Source organism: Eublepharis macularius, chromosome 11, assembly GCF_028583425.1.
Source record: "Eublepharis macularius isolate TG4126 chromosome 11, MPM_Emac_v1.0, whole genome shotgun sequence".
Taxonomy (NCBI): Eukaryota; Metazoa; Chordata; class Lepidosauria; order Squamata; family Eublepharidae; genus Eublepharis; species Eublepharis macularius.
The window spans coordinates 63,224,386-63,246,188 of record NC_072800.1 but is presented as its reverse complement, the minus strand read 5'-3'; the positions used below and the strand labels follow the sequence as shown (position 1 = coordinate 63,246,188).

The 21,803-nt window shown below is 38.2% G+C and overlaps 1 protein-coding gene across 1 annotated transcript in view; it reads left to right on the top strand.

Annotated features, from left to right (window-relative positions):
- The window catches only part of CDK14 (cyclin dependent kinase 14), a 318,753-nt gene that overhangs the window by 237,921 nt on the left and 59,029 nt on the right, over positions 1-21,803 (top strand). The window contains exons 13-14 of the mRNA XM_054992114.1: positions 13,016-13,155; positions 18,171-18,323. Of these exons, the coding sequence (XP_054848089.1) occupies positions 13,016-13,155; positions 18,171-18,286 (256 nt within the window). The 3' untranslated portion in view covers positions 18,287-18,323. The remainder of the gene's footprint in view (positions 1-13,015; positions 13,156-18,170; positions 18,324-21,803) is intronic.

Genomic DNA, 21,803 nt, shown 5'->3' with positions numbered 1-21,803 from the left:
CCTCTGGGGCAGGCGACCTCCCACTGGCAACCCTTGTTGCTCTCTGCCACTCTGAGTTGCAGAATAAACAGGGCAGCTTAGATGGAGGCAGATATGGACACACTCCATCTTTGCGATTTGGGGACATGACGAAAAATATAGTTTATGGATACAGGGATCTATAGGATCACATATAATTGATGTATATAGTCATGAAGCATTTAAAATGAATAGATTGCTGTTTTTCAGCATAGAGTGGCCTTTTCTCTAATTTTGTCCTGGATCCTTGGTTCTTACCCATCTCTTTTTTAATTGAGTAAAATTGAAGACTAAACTGTGCCTCTTTGATACATTTAACCAAGTTTACCAGGCTTACCACCTGTTTTGTTCTGCTTTCTAACTAACTAACTAACTCTATGCACTTTGCTGCTGTTTTGTCACAAGCCTGGCGGTCTGGCAGTACCGAGTTTACTTTCTGCTTGCACAACAGAACTGAAAACTCTTTTTTTATGTTATAGTGTTGATTCCTTAACATTATCCATTAAAACCTTGTCTATACTGAATTCCCTTTGACTTTCCTCTTTATTTTTTCTAAATATGTTTGTTGTATCCTTTGGAACGTCTTCCACTTAAAAATATTTATTTACTTCAGTTATACTCTGCTTTTCTTCCGAATGGAAATCCAAAATAGCTTAACATTGCTCTGCTATCCTCTATTTTATCCTCACAACAACCTTGTGAGGTAGGTTAGGCTGAGAGGATGTGACTGGCCCAAGTTCAGTCATGGCAGAGTGGAAATTTTGAACCTCCCATATCCTAGTCCAGCATTCTTATCTCTATGTCACGCTTGCTCTCAGAGTAATGAGTTCATGTACTGTTATTAATAAAGATGTTAAATAAAACTGAGTAACAGTAATACCTGTACCATGCAGCTGGGAATTTCCCCGTTGAATTAATAGATTCTCTTTCTTTTTATGCTTTATATCATCTTTCAGCCAGTTTCCAGTCTGTGTTACATAACTGAATTAATTTCTGTTGGTATGAAAAGCAAGATTGTAGAAAGAAATTTGAAATAAGAGTACTACTCAAAACATTGGCTACTTAGGTTTGATTCCTTCCTTCTGTTATTTAGATCTGCCCCACCCCCTTCAGTTTATTCCAGTTATTTTATGTGGGGGGGAAGTTAAATTTGTCTCCTAAAATGGTCAAAAACTATGCTTTCTGTTGACTGAAAATTATTAAGGATTACAACTCTACTGCAAAATCAAAAATATGTTCATAGTTGATCTAATCATTAGCTGCCTTTTATGGTTGTTCTTCCAGCACACTCCAAAACTGGAAGTAACCTTGTCTGGGTGAAAAAAGCCTGGGGGGGATTGGCCAGTAAAAGAAGGGTTTAGGCATCTCTTTCCTGCCTGCCGATTTCCCCCTTGTGGTTACCACCTTTATATCCCCTCATCAAACAAGAGTTTGGGTACGCTCATTTACTAAAATAGGACATCATCCTGCCTTCACAAAATAGTACAACTGCTTTACCTAGACCTGACAAGATCTTCTGGAATGTGTTCAGTTCCATGTATTTAAACTTGAGGAAAGTAATTTAGGTTAATTTGAAATACAATTTCCTTATTGTAGCTATTGTTCAGCAACAAAATGTAGTCACTGAAGGTTGATAAATTGTGACCTATGATGTTTCCAAGAAGGAGATTAACAGGTTTTGTAAGTATCACGTATCTATTTTTGTAACGGGCTGTTTTTCAGAAGTGATAAAGCCTTAAAGTTTTTATTGACTTGTGGGTTTCAATTATTCCTTTGGCTTTTTCCCTCTTTGGCTGCCATATGTCTCACCTGGCCTGTGGCTATTAATTGAAAGAAAATGCCCTGCATTCTGTTGCTACCCAAGCCTGGAGAAAATGAAATAATTGCTTGAGCAATTAGACAAAGTCTTCTAGCTATGATTTAAACTGTTCTGTTTTCAGTAGCACTGTTGTAAAGGGTGTTACTTATTTTACATTCTAGTCTCCTTCCAAAATCAATCCCTGCCTAGATTTAGGAGTGCTTATGGCTAATAAATGTAGCTTGTGTTTTGTCACTGTTAATATTTGTAATGCTGCAGGGCTTTGATGGCTCTGGAATTGTTTATGAACTTCAGGAAAGGGCTCATCTAAAGATACTGGGGAGGGCAGAAGCTGCTTTGATGGGGCTGCTGCATCAAGTCATTTTTTTATTTATTCCCAAGCAGCCCCCTCCCCATAAAAGTATTAATATATTAATGGTATTGCTAAATGAAAGTGTTCATAATGGGCAACCCTGAAGGGAATAATAAATAAATGGCCAGGATTTGATGCTCAGGTACAACAAATAGTTTGCAAGTAATAATTTTGGTTAAGTCCAGATATGACATTTGGAAGCCTATAGAAGTTAATGTGTTTTTTTAAAAATCCAACTGGACCTGGTTGACAAAATAAGGAAATGTAATGTTTGACACTCTATTGCCCATTCAACAATGCAGTGTGAATAAAGCAGTTCACCATAGTATTGGTGTGCCTGTCATTGCTGGAGGGCAAATAGGCTTCCTATTCCAAAGGGAACTGACCTTTTTTCTTTTAGGCATTGAGTCAATTTCATATCCTAAGGCACAGATTCTGTGCACAAGCTGCTGTATCCATTGTATTGGATTTTAAAATGTCACTTTCTCCAGCCATAATAGGATCCCTATAAACATTTCTTGAAATTATAAAACCTTTTAAGACACATTTTGCCTTTTCAGAGTTTTATTTGGTCAGTTACATGCAACTGGAGTTCATTCAAATTTAGGTTTAGAGTACAGCGTTCAGTATCATCTGGCAGCCACAAATACTAACATCTAGGCAGCATTATTATCTGTATGCAGACTGTTTACAAAATAACTGCATGTTTTAAACAGTTCAGGCTTCTTCAATTTATATCCATCTCATTATACTTACCTAGTTGAACATACATGATCAGAGCTAAATGCAGGGTTTTCTTTTCAAATTATTCACTTCTCAAATGATTGATCCTACTGCATTTCCATATTGAAGAAATATTTGATCATAAATTGAGTTAAATCAACCACCGTTTTTGTGATGACTGTCCAGCAAAATCCTTTCATGTATAAACTAGTACAAGTTGCCAGCTCCATTCCTGGTTTTATTTTAATCAGACCGACTGTTGGCCTTCAAGCAACTGACTTCAGAGTAATTCTACTGATCTACTATTCTAGGTCTATTATAACCAAGTAGGGTTTTTTTGTTTGTTTCAAACTTCCTTTTAAAAGCTGTATTACAAAATAAATGCAAAGGTGTCTAATTTTTTACAGATAACTGTTACAATCTGGTTCTGGGGTGGTGATGGTAGATACAGTTAGCTTGGAGGATGGTGTGTGGCCAGTTCTTTATATGCTCCCTATCTCATCTCAGTGGACCAGAAGGACCCTGGCCCCTTCCAGCTTTTGAGGTCCCTAATGATAACTCATGAGCCACAAAAAAGTTGTAAAACTTATCATATGCCAGAAAATTAACATGTCTAAAATCTGAGGCTCCCTTTGAGCTTCAGGCCCAGGCCAAATGTCCCTCCTGGTTCTCTCTCCGATTGCCCTGCTATGTGTTAAAGACGCAGTTGTGCAATTTGGGAGTATTGCTGGACAAATCTCTGTTCCTTTATTGCCCAATACCAATAATTTTAGCAGCATTTTATGTTGATTAACTAGTTATATTCTTTCTTAGAAGAGGGATGTGTAGGTATTATTATTCTCCAAACTGGATTACTGCAGTGTGCTTTGTGGGGCTGTCTTTTAAGAATATTCGGAGACTTCACTTTGTCCATAATTCAGCAGCCAGGCTGTTAGTGATCTAGCCCTACATAGTATATTACATCTGTGCATGGAAAATAACACTTGCTTTGGTCTAATATAGTTGGAAGATCACTTACACCATTATGTTGTATTACGACTGTGATCAGCAAAGAGCATATTATTCATAAACCAAGGCATATGTTTCCAAGTGGTGGAGTACATTTTCACTACAGACTCAACAAAGGTTAAATAGAAATACCTTCCAGAAGAAGTAGAAGGCATAACATATCAACTGGCTTTTTGCACCCATGGAACAGGGTGATATGATTTAGTTTTAATTTTTGTGTAGTTTAACATCCAACAGTGTTGTTACCAGGAAGAGGCTACAAAGCAAATAATATCCTTTCACTTTATAAGTATGTATTAATAATGAATACATTTATTTTCAATAGATTTTACTTGTTAGCTATCTTGATTTACTGGAAAAGAAATAGAGGAGATTGAGCTTTGTCCTAGACTGCACGGCAGACCTTGAATTCCCTCCAAGTGCATTTCTTTTATAAAGAAACATCCTTCTGAACCATGCCATTATACTACTGCCCTATCCCTTTTATAAAAATTAGGGGGGGGGGGTGATTCAGTATTGATATACCAAATATACAGCCAAGCAGTAGCTAAATTGGCATTATCCAGGAATACCGAATCAAATTAGAGAATCCCAAATAAAATCAGGATACCAAATACATTAATGCCAGATAAAACCATTCTATCCTGCAAAATGCAGCTCAGCCTGTTTAAAGCTGGCTGGCTGCTTCTCCAAGTTGTTTTTGTTACTATGTTTCAGCCTGAAACAAGCTGGCTTCTATTTTTGTTACTTTGTTTCAGGCTGTTTTCATGATGTTACAAGCTGGCTTTGTTACTTTGTTTCATGGAGAACAAGCAAGTGTTCAATGGATGTGCACTGGGCAGGTAGATTTTTTCTGTTTGTGTCAGTTTAAAGACAAGAGTTGCTTGCTTTGTTGCTTGCTAGTGTTTCTTTATGTATTATTAAGAGTTGTTCTTATGGTGGGGAGGATGCTTAAGCAGTTATGGAGGTGAGTTGCTTAATCAGTTGCTTGCTTGCTGTTTATTTAGTTGTTATAGTGTCCCTTGCTTCAGTTTGGTTTGGTGAGATTCTCTGATTGGATGTCAGTTCCCTTGTTTCAGTTTAGTTCTGTACTACATACACAAGAAATGAATGCCATAGTGCCTCTAGACTGGTTGGTTATGTTTGGCCTTGTATCTGGATTGATGCTGGTTCCCTTGCTTCAGTTTGGTTCTCGTGGCCTTTATTGGTTCGGCTTGCCTTGGGATTGGCTTTTGGCCAGAGGTTGCCCCTTTGCTTAAGGTTTCTTTGCCCTGAAATGCTTTAGAATGTTTCCCCCCATAGGAAACAATGGAGAGTGGCTGAGGGCAGCTTGTTCAGGGGCCCTAAAACTTGGGGGGTTCTTTAGCAGACAGGAAGGACTGGGTTCCCTGCAAATTTGGTGGATTTTGCTTGAAAAATGCCCTTGGAGGCCTCCCACATAATTTCCCTTATAGGGAATAATAGCAGAATATATTCAGGATTCTCTAATGAAACCAAATCTGATTTGAGAATCTGACTTGGATATCAGGAATACCAAATATTTATGGTATTCCTGATAGCCATATCTGAAGTATATATTTTTGTTGTTGTTGCATACCCCCTTAATAAAAATTTATCCTGAACAGTTTTGCCCTACATTATCTGTGGAATGATAGAATTGTGGGAGCTTTCTAATTTGTAATGAAATTAAAGACTGAGACAAGAGGTGAGATTTATGCATGTGAATGATTCTTTTTTTAAAGTTGTGTTGCTTTTAAAAACAAAACACTGGGCTCATAACACCACTATACTCTCATTTAGAATGATTTAATGGGGACAACCCTTACTAGGTACATAGTACTGGCACCCAGTGCTCTCCTTTAGTTTCTAAATGGGGCTGGGAAGAGAGTTTTATCTGCATGATATTCCTGTGGAGTTTTTATTTTCCTCTCCTCCCCCATTCCCTCTTCTTGGCTCATGTCCAGCCACTGAGGAAATAAATATAAGAGGAAAGTATGCTGTAGAATGGTAACTGCAGTAGTTTTCCCCCCTTTTATCATACCCAAGATTCAATGAATTATCATACCCAAATTCACCATGCCTTCTTTAAAAAGCATAACAGAAAGGCATTCTTCCTTTAACAGTCAGACTGTAAAAGGTGATTTTCTTTCACTTCGTTTGGTTTAAGCCTGTAAAAAGCATTAAGTGAAAAATCTGATATATTTGTTAGGGCATTTATTGCATTAGTAACTTATATTTTAAGTTCTCAGTGAAAGGTTTATAGACAACATAAACCTTGAAGAATGTTATTGCTCAGGATTAAAGATTCATTTTCTTCATTTTCTGGTGGAAATAATAGTCTATTAAATGATGTTTTCACTCTGTTTGGTTAAGATGTTTGGCTCAGTTGCTGAGATGGACAACAGAGGACTTTTAAAGTTATCTCCCAGTCAAGATTTGTAGCCTTTAAGATTCTCCAAGGGATAAAAAAGCTTTTAATTATAAGCAGTCACAAAGTTGTAGTGTTCCATTAAACAGCTTTTATGAATAGCCCACTGCCTTCAAATACAGTATGAATACAGTGCACTCTAAAAATAGAGCAAGCAATCTTTTTTTTTCTCATACGCTATAATGAATAATATTAAATTGCTGAAAGAATTAAGATAAGTGACTGGCTGGTGCGCAAACTGAAAGGAAGTCATTGCTGAGACATTTTTCTGTTCCGAAGTGATGAGCGACAGGAGGATGCTATAGTTAAAAGTATATTGAAAAAAATTCCTTCAGGTTTAAAAAATGGTACATTTGAAATGAAATTGCTCTTACAGACCAAATCCTTAAATGCTAAATATGTCCTTTTTAAAGCTTCCATGAATACCATTTTTGTGTGTGTGAGGGTGTGGTCAGTTAATTGAAAAAACAGCGGTGGCGCTTTTCTGTTGGATGCCTCCTTCGCCACAAAGGGTTACCTGATGCCTGCCCTTTGGGATCCAGGTCAAAAGCTTTCTCTTTAGCTCAGCTGTCCACTATGTACCTGAATATTTTTATCAATATCGTTGTTGACAGGGATAAACTCAATCAAAGGAATTTTAATGCCAGAAAATGATATTGGAGAAGAACCACCAGGACTTCTAAATGGTCTGAAGATGCTTGAATTTCATCAGTCAGTATTTTGTCCTGTTGAATTGAAAATTGGTAACCTTTGGAAATACTCACCTGATATTTTGCCAAGAACTATATAGGACTCACCTTCATTTGCTTTAAACATCTCAGGTCTTGATTCTGAATTTGAGCTCTGCTCCTTATTTCATTTAACAAGCAAAGCAACCTGAGTTCAGAAGTTCAGTGCACATGCCGAAATCTTTTTTCCTTTGAGAGCTAAAACCAAACTTCAGTAATCCTAGTCATGTTCTGCTTGACCAAGTATTGACCCTTTTTTTTGCAACAGGAAAAAACTCAATACTCAATAAAATTAAATCAAACACTTGTGATCCAGAAGTTTGTAAGTGTGGAGAATAATGCAACGTGTGATTTAAAATTATAAGGAACAGGTGTAGATAATCATTTAATATTACAAAAGCTAGTAAAATCATGTTCTTAATGCCTGTTTTCTTTAAGCTATTGGATAATTTCTAAATACAGGAAATATTTTTAGAATAAGCCAACTTGTTAATATTTAGAAATATTAACAAGTTGGTTTATTCTAAAAATATTTCATGTATTTTAATGATTAGAACAGTAGCAAGTTTATGTCACTCTTAAATAACCTTCTTACTGTTACATGGGATATTTATTTTATTTTATTCAATTTGTATTCCACTCTCCCCGCAAGCAGGCTCAGAGCAGATCACAGGCAGTTATAATTACAAAAAAAACCCCAAATTGCATAAATTAGATTAAAACATCAGGCAACATCTGAAATGGAAAGTCGTGTCCATATTACACATCACCCAAGCATTAAAGCACATCCGTGGGGCAGGGTGGCCAGCTACTGGATGACAATAATCCGGGAGGGCAATACTCCCCCCTGGTAGTAGGCTGGATTTTCAGCCCGCCTGCCTCAACCCCCATGTGCCTGGCAGAACATCTTTGTCTTGGAGGCCTGGTTGAAAGATAATAAATCCAGCTGGGCCCAGGTTTCCACATACAGAGTTCCACCACATTGAGGCCAGGACCGAGAAAGCCCTGACCCTGGTTGAGGCAAGGCAAACCTCCCTAGGGCCAGGGAACACCAGTAGATGTTTATCTGCTGAGCGGAGCAGTCTCCGGGAAACATATGGTGAGGGGCAGTCCCGCAGGTATGCTGGTCCCAGTCTGCTAAGCGCTTTAAACCAAAACCTTGAACCTGATTCAGAATTCCACCGGGAGCCAGTTCTGGTGCACAACTGGTATTATATGTGACCGGAATGGAGTCCTGGTCAGAATACATGCTGCTGCATTCTGGAGCATTTGTAACTTCCATATCAGATCCAAGGGCAGACCAGCGTAGAGCAAGTTGCAGTAGTCCAACCTGGAGGTGACCATTGCATGGATCACCATAGCTAGGTCATGAGCAGAAAGACAAAGAGCAAGTTCCCTAATCTGACAAAGATGGAAGAATGCTCTTTTGGCAACTGCCGTGACCTGGGCCTCCATTGACAAGGAGAGATCCAGGACCACGCCCAAACTCCTTGCCACTGGTATAAGCATCAGCAGCGCCCCATCAAGGGGTGGGAGCCAGATCTCAGAACAAGTCAGCCCACAGCCTAGGTAAAGGACCTTTGTCTTCATGGGATTCAGTTTCAGTCTGCTCTGTTTCTACCAGCCAGTCACAGCCTCTGAAGCCCTGGACAGATTTTCTGGAGCAGAGTCCGGCTGGCTGTCCATCAACAGATAAGTTGGGTGTCAGCAGGGTACTGATGACAGCTCAATCCAAAGCTCCACACCAACTGAGTGAGGGGACGCATGTCGATGTTAAATAACATTGGGGAGAGTTTCGTCCCCTGAGGGATGCCACACACTGAGGGGTGGCGAGGTGATAACTGCTCCCCCAGCACAACCCTCAGTCTCCAACCATGGAGAAAAGAGACGAGCCACTGCAAGGCAGCCCCACGAATCCCCACATAAGTGAGGTGGTAAGTCAAGAAATCGTAGTGGACTCTATTGAACGCTGCCATAAGATCTAACAACACTAGCAGCGCCACCCCCTCTTTGATCAAGATGTCATGGCCAACAAATATTCCTGTGGTGTAATAGTTAGAAGTGTCAGACTCAGGTTTGAATCTCCATTTTGCCATGGAAGCTTGCTGGGTGACCTCAGGGCAGTCACACACTCTCGCCCTCATCTACCTCACAGGGTTGTTGTGTGGATAAAATGGAGGAGAAGAGAATGATGTAAGACTTTGGGTCTCTCCTGGAGAGAAAGGTGTGCTATAAATACAGTAAGTAAGTAAATAAACAAAGCAAGTATTCATATTAAGGCTTGCTGTAGCATGTAAGCCAAATTACAATATTGAACAACTGCTGTGAGACAAAATATTTTTGAGTGTTTTTGGTATGTAGGTGGAGGTATGTGTTGAGTGCTGGGACTTTTTCCTGTAGTGTATCCCTTCTCCCCAGCTTGCCATACTAAGTTGGAATTCAGCCTCTTAGCAAAACCAATGTTCAGTTTATCTTGTGCTAAATATTAAGATTTGAGATTTAAGATTTTCTCCTGATTCATCTTTGTAGTCACAATAAAGATATAAGCTAGTTATGCACTGTTCTGGGTAGTTCTGGTCAGGCGTCATTCATACATAGGCATGTAGTTAAGAAACCCTAGTAAGCTTTCCAGATCATTCATCTATTTCCAGATCATTCATTCATCAAATTTGCACAGAAACCTTTCAAAAACAAAATCCAACAGGAGGCTGCTGAACTGGAATTCATATGCAAATTTGACTCTGTCAAGCTGGGACTGAATAGGGACTATGAATGGTTATCACATTATCACAGGTAACAGATTTCCTTTACAGAGGCGGGGTCTGGGGGAGCTCAGTGGCACCTGGCTTGGGCTTTCGGGGACCACCGATCTCTTTGTCAGATGCATCTGGCAAGGAAAGCTGTGGTTATTGAAGGCTCATACTGCATTGGAATTGGATGGTCTAGCTGTTTGGCTGCACAAACTAACAGGGCAAACTCCTTTGAAGCCAACTGATCCACACACCAAAAGGAGATGTTTACATATACTAGCAAAGGAATGTTTTGGTTTCCCCCCCTAATTGCCTCTTCTCTCTCCTCCCCTTCTTTCCCTCCTCTTCTGTATTTGACCAGTCTCTGTATCATGCATCTGACAAAGAGAACTTGATTCTCGAAAGCTTATGCTACAATAAAATTGGTTAGTCTTAAAGGTGCTACTGGACTCTTTTTGATTTTGCTACCACAGACTAACACAGCTAACTCCTCTGCATCTATCTGATAGGACTCACATTCCTGGCTAACTTGTTATGTTATAACTTCAAACACAATTCAGAGTTAATAATAATAATAATAATAACTGTGCTTCTATACTGCTCTTCTAGATAGATTAATGCCCAACCCAGAGCGGTGAACAAGTTAGTGTTATTATTATCCCCACAATGCTGCTGGGGAGCTGGGGCTGAAAAGACTGGCTTACTCAAGGCCACCTACTTAAGCTCATGCTAAGCTCATGACGGTAGTGGGATTTGAACCCATAGAGTGCTGATTTGCAGCCGAACCACTTAACCTCTGTGCCACAGCAGCTCTCTATAACAGCTGGCCGGATGGATGGATGTTAGGTTACTCTTGCTACAGCTTGCTTACTCTTTTGCATTGTTTCCTAATTTTTTAATCCTCCTTGAGTCCCAATAAAAAGGCAAGCTATAAATAAATAACTTTTTTTTTTTACATTGTAGCCTTTCCATTAATTTCTCACTTGGAACTAATTCAGTACTGTTTGACATTACTTTATATTTAGCACATGAATGTGTATAAGTGGCTGTTATCAAAGTAGATTTTATTGCACTCTATTATTGTTTTATAACAAACACAAATTAAAGTAACACTCCCCTTGTTTGTTGCATTCAGCATCAATTGAACAGTAATTTCTGCACAGTCAAATTCATATGGTTTTCCAGAAATAAATTACACAACTGTTCTATACAGTACAAATTTCTCTGTGCTTTTATAAAAACTCCTCACAGATCAACCACCTGTAATCCCAAATATTGGTTTTCTTTCAAATGTATAGAAGATGTGCTTAATTTAACATTAACAGCCCATTTTATCCATTCCACAGCACAAACATCTGTAAGAGGGTATTAATATAGAGGGTTTTTTAAAAAGCCTTGTATTACTGATTGGTAGTTCCTATGGAAAATTAGGTCACTTCTGTCTGTGGATTTAGTTACCTATATTTGGAAATCTTTTGGTGCTTTAAGCCATGCAGTTGAGCATTCAACTTCACAATATCAGACTCGGGTAGTTCTACCAAGTGACTTTAGATGTTTGTGATCAGTCTTTCATGAGATGGTATATGCAGACATTTGAATATGCTTTTCACTCCCTGTGCCTGCCAGCTGTGTCTTTGTGAGTAGTCTATGTACTGACATTTACAAGTGCCCTTCACTCTGAAGTATTTTCTTGTAAATGTCAAGGAAAGCTGAATGGAACAATTCCTACCATTTGAATACATAGATCTTCCAGGAGAAATTGGGCTCCAAAAGATCGGTGATACAGTCCTGTGTTTGCACTTTTAAGTGAAAATTCAAAAGAAATGTTTTAAAATGTTTGTATGCTTATACTACATACAATAGTTAAGTTACATACAATAGTTAAGTTAGACTCCAGGGTTAGACATACTCTCAACATGAAGTAAAGTTCTAGTTTTGGTCTGTAGACTCCATCTCTTTCCCGTACCAGAGAAAACATCCTTGGTTTGTCAAACATATAATAAATAGCAGTTCCTCCCCCTCTATACACATGCACACACACACACTTCCACCTGTCAGGCATGGCCCCTGTCATCTCGGTGGCATTAAAAAACACCCCTAATTTAGCAGCATCAGCAAAAAAAAAGTAAAATAGCTGCAGAAGGAATCTAACTCAGCCTAAGACATTCCTTCCTGACCAGAGCACACCCTACTTATATATTTACAACGCAGTCCTAAGCAGAGCTACTCCAGTCTAAGCCCATTTAAATCATTAGGCTTAGAATGGAGTAACTTTGCTTAGGACTGCACTTAATGCCTTTCCCATTCATAAAATGCAGCACTTTTATCTAACTATAGAAATCCCCAAATTTCTCATAATTTACACTACTTTCACAATTTGGAGGAGAATTATTCCCTTTGGCAGCAAGTTCCATGTGGAATTCCATTACTTCGTTGGTGGTCACAATCAGCACAACTTGTTTCAGGGCAGACTGGAAGCAATCCGAATGAGCAGTTGGTCTGGTTTTGAAGGTGACCTTTGAGATGAGGGGTTTTTTTAAGTAGGAATAACGTTTATTGCACATGGCTAAAGGCCATTATAATATTAAATTAGATCAAATATACACCAAAGAACAATGATAAAAGTAGATTAGACAGCAATGAATAAGGAGCAAACAGATACGATTGGATTGATGAAAATGACAGACTAGAATCGCCCTGCTTTGCCATGGAACTCGCTGGGTCACCTTGGGCTGGTCACACTCTTAGTTTAACCTACCTCATAGGGTTGTTATGGGGATAAAATGAAGGATGAATGATGGAAGCCAGTTTGAGTCCCCACTGGGGAGAAAGGCAGGGAAAAAATAAAGATAAGGATGATAGCAAACCAGGCTTGTGTAGGTGCTTCTCTCCCTAGGCAAACATAAAGCACAATTTGATTGATGTCCTTTCTTTTACAAGTTATGACTTCTGCCAATGTTGTTTGGAAATGAGAGATACTGGAGAAGAAGATGGTGGAAGTAAAAAAAAGATATGAACAATTCATACTGGTTAAGTGGTGGAATGTAATCTTATGCATGGTTCTTGGACCCATCTATCTGCTTCTCATGTGCTCAGAGTTACAGGGCATAAAGAGTGGGGAAATGTGTGAGATGTTGTTTTCCTGTTGATGCTTTAACTTCCCTCTGCTTCAACTTCCCTTTCTTTCAGGCTAAGCTATGTGAACCATGCAGAGGATCTGGCCTCCAAATTACTCCAGTGTTTCCCAAAGAACAGATTGTCAGCCCTGGCAGCTCTCAGCCATGAGTATTTCAGTGATCTGCCCCCACGGCTATGGGAGCTAACTGACAGTGAGTATAACAAAATAGCCAAACAGAATAAAGGCAAAGGAGAGAGAGAGAGAAGAGTAGAAGTCTGTAGCTCAAATTTCATAGGTTGCTTGACACAGGAAAAATGGATTGTCCCTTCCTATCTCTACTCTGCAGTCTGCAGCTAGCTATCTTTGTATTTGATTATGTGTGCAGCCAAGAGAATTATATGAAATGTCATAAAGAAAAGGGAGGGATACAATTTACATATTTAGTGCTTTCTCCCTCATAACATGCAGCACTTTTAACTCACTGCAGTGCACAGAATGATAATCCAGTGATATTTGATTCTCAAATGCTGTGTGTGTTATAACAATAGTCCTTTTTTAAAAAAGGGGCTTGGTATTCAGAAAATCATGGAACACAAACTAGACAATTGTTTAATTTACAGGAACTTGAGTTGGGAACTTGGTTTGTATAGCCTGAGAAGTTTTTTTTTATTTGTTTATCTTATTAAACAAAACATACAACATTCTCTGTTTCTGGAAATGAAGGTTGGCTGTCAAAGGCAGCTGGCTTCAGGGTTTCTTTTGCCTCATTGCCTTATGGATAAGTGGACTAATGGATTCTAGTAAGAGCCAGGTTTTCCAATTGGCTTAAAAGTACCTTGCTCTACCTCAAGAAATCTGCTTTAGAGAAAACCTATTTTACATCAAAAACTGAAAAGCCTTTGTCTCTAATTAAAAAGCCTATTTTGCCCAGAAAATATGAACACCTGTTCTGCATGCCTTATAAAACCTAATTCTGATAACATATACCCTCTTAGTGACCCATTTGATCCTTGTGTACATGTCATAATTAAATCAGAATCACTGTATGTGATTCTAAAGTGGCTGGTCTCACAAACAACATGGGGAGATCTCTGTCTTCTTGGAGGACTTCCCGAGTATGCATAAAATTGTAGTTTTTTACATTAACACAAAAAATCTGCAAATGGTTTGATGAAAGCTGAGTATGTTCCAGCAGCACAGAATGTTAAGAGCAATTCAGAGTTGACTAAAAGGAAAAGGTGTAGGTATAATGGAGGATGGTATTATCCTGCTCAAGTTATCTATAAAATACCTACTTTTATAAAAATACTCCAGTTACTCCAGTCTAGGCCCATTGATTTCAGTTTATGATTTCACTGTTAATCTGTAAAATATTTAATTCATAAAATGGGGTTCTCTTGTGGATGGAGGTGGGATTTCCAAATTGTTTACCCTCGTGTAAGTTCTTCTGGGTTGCAGATTGCATTTCACAATACTCAACCGTATTTTGATTTTGCTGAAAAGTTGTCTTGGTGAAAGTACGATAGGGCATGATGTATTCATTCTAATCCTGTATCCAAAAATATATCAGTTTTGGTTCAGTCAGCATAAAAATGGGACAAGTATCTATCACACTGTATTGGTGACATCTCAATCTTCTCTAACTGTACAGTTTAGTCTAGTCAAGATTTTGATAGTCTATGAATGCTGTAGTAATACTTTACAGTTAATATGGATTTATTGCTCACTTGCCACTTAGTTTATCAGTCAGTGTTTAAATCCAGTCCTATCAATGAAGTAAATGCCTCCACATTATCACTATGCAGCAGGCTGCCAACAGAGACAGTCTTGTCCGAGTCATTAACGAGCACAATATATGCAGAACACCAGAGGGGAATTAAAACCACAAAAAATACCTCAGGGTGGTATTTTTAATATGAGAATTTAATTTGTAATTTCACAGATTAAGAATTTTGGCTGCATTAATCCTTTTATCAGCTCACAGCAGGTTATTTGCAGAAGCATAACCATAAGGCGATATTCATTGGCAGAAACACGTCTTTGCATAACGTTAAACATCAGGAGCAGTGAAACCTTTTGAAGGGGGAGAATAAAGATGGGAAAAAATCATTATATTTTAAGGCAAGGTTCTCTAAATGCCTCCAGTAAAAAAAACAAATTGAGTTACAGAAACACTATTTCTGTGTTTAGTAGATAATCATTATGGGGCACATATCAGATGCAAGAAAGGACAATCCCTTCATCAAATACTATAATTTTTTCCATGTGGTATGCATGGGTAAAAATGGCAAACAAATTGAATGGGGGTGGGTGGGAATCAAGTCTGTTTTGGAGTAAAAATTAATTGATTTGATTTAGGTGAGTCGTTGTGATGCTTAATGCTTCAGTCAATATTTCATATTCAAATTGGTACAGTATTCCCAGTAGAACTCAAATCAAGAAGCACAAATTTGTCTCCAAAAGAATTGATGACCATTTCTTATTCATAGGCATTTAACCCGGGATTGTGTATCTTTATGTATGTGTGCACCTACACTTTCTTTTAATACGAGTGTTCTTAAAGAACACACAAGTAGAAAATCCTTATTTTTGGTGATTAAAACAGTCCAGTAGACATACCCTATAATTCATTGACAAAACTATTCCAAAACGGATTTTTTGGATGCATATTAGCAACTCTGTAACATATTAAATACAAAACCACTGGGACTAATGTTAATCCTGGTACTATCCCATGGAAGTTATTACTGTGGTGTCACCCATAAATTGTGTGTCATATTTACTCAGATTGTAGTGTTGGTTTTTAAATCCAGTATATGAATTAGACCAGTATGGAATGGTAACAAGTTTTTAATCACCATCTCTGCTATGTGGAAAATTGTCACATGAAGAACTTCTTTTTGGTGGCCATGTGTTTATATCAACCTGAGATAAGACCCTCCAATCCTATCGTAAACATTCCAGGTCTAGTATACAAGCAGGGCAGTAATTTAGTCCACTTGTCTTGCACAAGGCTTACATTACACTGGATATTACATTACACTGGACACACTTTACCTGAGCTTAATAGATAATTACTGTTGAAATTGGCCAGTGGAAATAGCCTTCAAAGAAATGTAAAAGTTAATAATCTGTGTTGTGACAATAATATTGTTATGTTCATCACAAAGCACATAAAAGATGGAATAGTACCTCTATACTGTGGTTATCATTTGAATGATATGTAGTGATATACAAGGGAAATGAATAGGAAATGTGGCTAATGGATGATGTAGAGCCTGTTTAGGTGTAGAGAAATGAACTAAGTGCTGTGTCAGCCCTAAGATTTTGTGAGGCTGTCAGCTGGATCCATCTCCCATGATGAAAATAAAAGGTTGTCCTTTTAATATTTACTACTACTACTACTACTACTACTACTACTACTACTACTACTACTACTACTACTTTAATTATTAATAGTAATTAATACATTCACAGCAAAAAGTACAATAGATTTGACTAGCGGGTAGGAGGAATGACAGGAACCATTTGCTTGGTGCTTAAGCCTACATAATGGAATGTATGATATTTGAGGGGCCCAGGCACATTTTGAATCAAGCAAAGTCTACCCTTAGAGATTCAAAACAGATGCCAGTGCAGAGTATCTTCAGTACAAATTCATTAAGCTTTTTCTCTGTGTTATGTAAGTTCAGTCATTTTGATGATGGAGCCACATGCCTGGACATTTATTTATACTTTTGTAAACTAGGCACAGTACATTGGGAACATAACCTGCATAAGTCTAGCTGAAATGCATGGAACGAAGATCAACAAAAACTCAGCATCATCTTACATTCCTTATGTTGTGTTTCAGCATCGGTGTTTTTTTAGCACTGTATTCGGATTTTTGCTTGTTTTCAAATTTCTGCTATCTTTAACCTATTATATTATTTATTGAATGTCCCAGCTATTGATGTATTCTATGCTATCTGCCTTGAGTCTTAGTGAGAAAGGTAGACTATAACAAACATAAATAAATAAAATAAATAATATTTACTCTAAGCATTTATATAAAGTAAACTGGCACTACACTGTACAAAAGCTGGTTTTATATAGCTTGTCCTATAATTGTATGAAAATATGATAATTTTAGGTTGGACAAGTAGTAGCAACCTTCAAAACTCCAGAACAGTTGACTTTTGCATACAAAGATGGCCTTGGATAACATGCTAGGTTTTCCAAAAGCAATGTAGAAACTAATTTAATGGCGCGCAAACATACATATTTCTTTGTGCCTCTTTGCTAATTAATAATACTTAGATTATTTTTCTTAAACTTCAAGTATCTTATAATAATGGTTGCATTCAGAACATCTGTGTTGGTGGACTTAAAGGAGTTCAGTGTAATGCTATAACATTTTAAATATTTTTAGCATTTTTTCAATCCTGTAAAAAAAAATTAGCTGAAATGAGACCATCCTGATTTTGATGGTTACTTTTTATTTTCAGCTAGATTTAATAAGTTATGCAAGATGCCAGTTCTTCTAACTATTAACAAGATCAAGATAGCCTACCAATAGATACATGCCTTGTCATAAAGGTTTAACCAAGAATGCAAACAGAAAGTAGAATCTTTACCAAAATGCCAGACAACTTAACAACTGTATCCAGACTGAATTTTCCAGTGGCAGAATGGAAGTCCTGCTTCCCCCCCTTCCTAATACAGCCCACTGATCTTCATAAAATGCTGCCCCTGAGGAATAGAGGAGCCTGAGGAAAGAGGAGGTTCTGCAGCAGGCAGGGGGATTTGTTGGAAATTGCCGTTTTCATCTGGATCCAACCCGGTGTTTAAAAACTGCTGTCTCTATTATAATACGTGTCTTGTTGTTTCTGTGAAAAGGCGTTCTCATTTCCTAAGTTCCTGAATTAAAGCTCCTTCTTCCAAGTGGTCAAGAGGCATAATAATCTTTGATATGTATATTTTGCTTGAAGTTTTCAAGGTTGTGTCATAAAAATATGGTCAGAATTGGCTGTAGGCTGAGGCTTTGATTGGAGTAGTAGATGTTTGCGGTTTCTGATTTGTAACAAACCAGGTCACAACGTCTCCTACTTTTGTGCTTGTGTTTTCAAATCAAATTTGTATAAATTTCAGAAAACAAGGGTGGAGGAAGGGAATGCTTGTGTATGGGGCATCATAGTCTTACCAGCTTGAAAAAATAATAACCTGAACTACATCTGTTTCCAACAGTGTCCTCTATATTTTCTGTACCGAATGTAAGATTACAACCAGAGGCTGGAGAAAGCATGAAAGTCTTTGGAAAAAACAATATTTATGGCAAAGGTTTATCAAATGTTAAGCACTGAGAAGTGAGAAGCATTTTGGTGCCCACGCATAATTCAGGTAAGAGCACTTCTTCTAAAAGTGTTGTTTGAAGTAAAACTTTTTCTTCTTGGCCACATTCAGTGGAAGTGGCAGCAGCATTCAACTTACTGTGGTGGCCGAAAAATTGAAAGGGATTTCAGCAGGATGTAAAAGAGTCGTTGTGTGTTAAAAAATAAGGTGGGATATTGGCAGGGTATCACAATATGCATTGGCAGGGCTTTTTTTCTGGGAAAAGAGGTGGTGGAACTCAGTGGGTTGCCCTCAGAGAAAATGGTCACATGGCTGGTAGCCCCTCCCCCTGATCTCCAGACAGAGGGGAGTTTAGATTGCCCTTGGAGGGCAATCTAAACCCCCCTCTGTCTGGAGATCAGGGGGCGGGGCCACCAGCCATGTGACATTTTCAAGAGGTTCCGGAACTCCATTCCCCCGCGTTCCCCCTGAAAAAAAGCCCTGTGCGTTGTTAAGGGGTGCCGTGTTGGGTATTGATACAAATAAGTTTCTTTATTTAAAAAAATTAACGGTTCTACATTAGGACCACAAAAATAAAATTGTAAATGAAAAACAGTTGAAAGTATAGAGATTATCTGGGAATTTGCCCACAGTGGTTGTTGCATGCAGAAACATAGGTGAGGTGTTCCTTAAGCAAATGATGACTCAGGTTATAAAGCTGACTGCTGAAATCTCACTTTGACAAGTTGGCCCCTCCCGACCGAATGCGCAGCAGCTAGGGCGGGGGCTGCTTTTGCCACCACAGAGGAAGAGAAGGCAGTTTTCCCTTCTCCTGGGCATACGGGTATCAGGGGAGGGTGGAGCTAAAGGCATATAAGCCGGCTCCGCCTCCCTCTCCATTGGAGAGGCACGGAGTTGTGGCACTGTGTCTGCCTTTCATTTCAACCTGGGGGGGGGCAAATCAAGGTGGTGTGCACTGTGCAGACAGCTCAGTTTCTTAGTACTTTTTCCTCCCAGTAGTTCATTAATCCTCAAGTACACAGTTGTTTCTGATTTTCTATGCAAGATCAAAACATCTTCCGTCAAAAAAGTTCTTTTGTTCCAGCATCATTACATTTTCTCAGTATTTTACAGACAATGTATGGTGTCAAGAAATATGCAATTAATTCACCAGGTCAGTGTACCCACTGCATTTTAGGGATACTCTCTGGAAAGTAGTTGAGCAAGCACCTCTGGCATATATGGAATACTGCTTGTGGTTTATTGATAATCCCACCCCTTCTTTTCAGTCTGTGTCATTTTTTAAAATGTATGCATTCCTGTTACTACTTCAGGGGCTATTCTACAACTGCATAATTCAAGTATTTTCTGTTATGTAGCTCTTTCTATTAAAATGACAAATCAGAACTCCCTTACCCCAAATAGCATTATTTTATATATCTAATCAACAAACAATCTGTCCTCAGCATGGCTAATCCCCTTTCCTGTCAATTATATGTGAACAAAATATGTGTTTGTGTTTTTCACCTGTGTCCCATTTTCCTCCAAGAAATTCCAGGTAGCATACACATCTTGTGAAATTAGTTAGACTTCTCTGACTCATCTAGATGGCTTTATACCGGAGTTGAATTTTTTATCCGGATCTCCCTATTCCAGGTGAAGCATTGCATCCATTTTGCTTGGATATGAATGCTGGCAAAGGGATGTTGAAAGGAGGACTTGTGGCTCTGTAGACCCTATTAATTATTCCCACCTCCAGTTATTGAAAGACAGCTCTATTGCTCTGACCAATTCATTCTGAATTCTCTTGATATTTGTATCCTCCATCTAGCCTTGCTTTACTTAAATTGTATTGCTGGTGGTACCAAAAACTGCCCACGTTGCCACTTTCCTGTGACCAGCCCCATTGGTTACAAGTCTCATTGTTTCCAAACATGCATTCCAACCATGTTATCTTTTTTCATAAAAATGACTTTTGCAAATTGCTTGATAAATGATGGCTTGGAATATCCTAATTGAGTAGCTACTGGAAGAGATTTAATTAAAAGCATGCTTTATTGCCAGTTTAAGTTTCAAAGAACAAGTTAATTTTATTCTAGTATTCCAATTTATATTGGTTATCCTTTTTATGAAAGTATAAATAAATCTTGTTGGCTAGCTGTAGCTGCAGTGAATTATATCTAAATTGTATACCAGTATTGGTTGCCTACAATCGTAGTGGTGATGACTTAAAAGTAACCTGCTCTGTAATGAGGACAGTTTGCTGGAAGGTAGCAGCTATTGAAAACTGAAGTCATCAGATGTCAGCCTGCCCCAATTATTTCACATGTTTTTCTACAGCAAACCATTTAAGATGTTACAGTGTCAGAAATCAGGCTGCCTTCAGAACTGGCTTGTTTACATCTTCATTGACTAGCTAATCCTTTCCTCCCCCACCCAAGCTGTGTCCCTGTAGGCATCTCTTCACCTATTCTTATGTGACATATCAACTACTGCAAGCAAATTTAAAAAGTGTATGTTTGTCTTAACAATTTGCAAGGCATAGCACTGAATGAGCAGAACTTCCAGGAGGATTTAATAGCAACATAAGCTTGAATGGATCATCATTATAAATTTAGACTCTTAGAATATGCCCTCCCCCCACATTAGACATCTTTTAAAAAATCAACTTCATACTTGTGGCCATTTGGTTTGGACTAATATTGGCGTTTCCGTTGGCAGAAGAGTGGATAATTAGTTGCTGTATGATTTTGATTCACTGAATAATGCCTAATGATATTTAGTGATTTCAAACATGCCATACCATGGCTTTTACTTAATATCTACAATATGAATCCATTATTTTATAATAACGGTAAAATTAGGCCCAAGCCAATCCTTATGTGATTCTCTGGCTAAGGTTACAGCCTGAATGGCTTCACCTAATAGAGGACATGGTCAAGTTATTTAAAATAACATCATCATGGACTTTAATAAAACAGTGGCAGATATAGTTTTAAATCCTTAACCATAAGCTCATTGGATGGGTCTTGTCTGAACTTTCATTTCCAAAAGTGAGGATGTTAACCTCTGTCTTTGAAGACATGCGAATTAAAGATTGTAATACACCTTGTTTATTACAAGTGTCATATATGTGGAAACAAAAATATAGGAGGTGGCGTGCAAACCTTCCAGAAAACCTGATTCTCAAACTTACAGGTCCTGTTACCTGATCCTAAGGTTCATGTTATCTGGCTTACTCAACAGTAAATGAAAATGAAAATCATTCTGAAACATGTTCAGCTAAGGGCTATCTACATTAATTGACAAGTATTAGGACTGGGGCTTTTACAGAAATTATTACAATTATGCCATATTCATATTATTGGCAAAGATGTCAAACAAGGATGTATATTATCTCCCTATCTGTTCAACCTAAATGCAGAACATATCATAAGAAAAGATGGATTAGATTTAGATAAAGGTGGAATCAATACTGATGGAAAGAAAATTAACAATTTGAAATATAAAGATGACACTGTATTACTGGCAGAAAACAGTGGTGAAGAG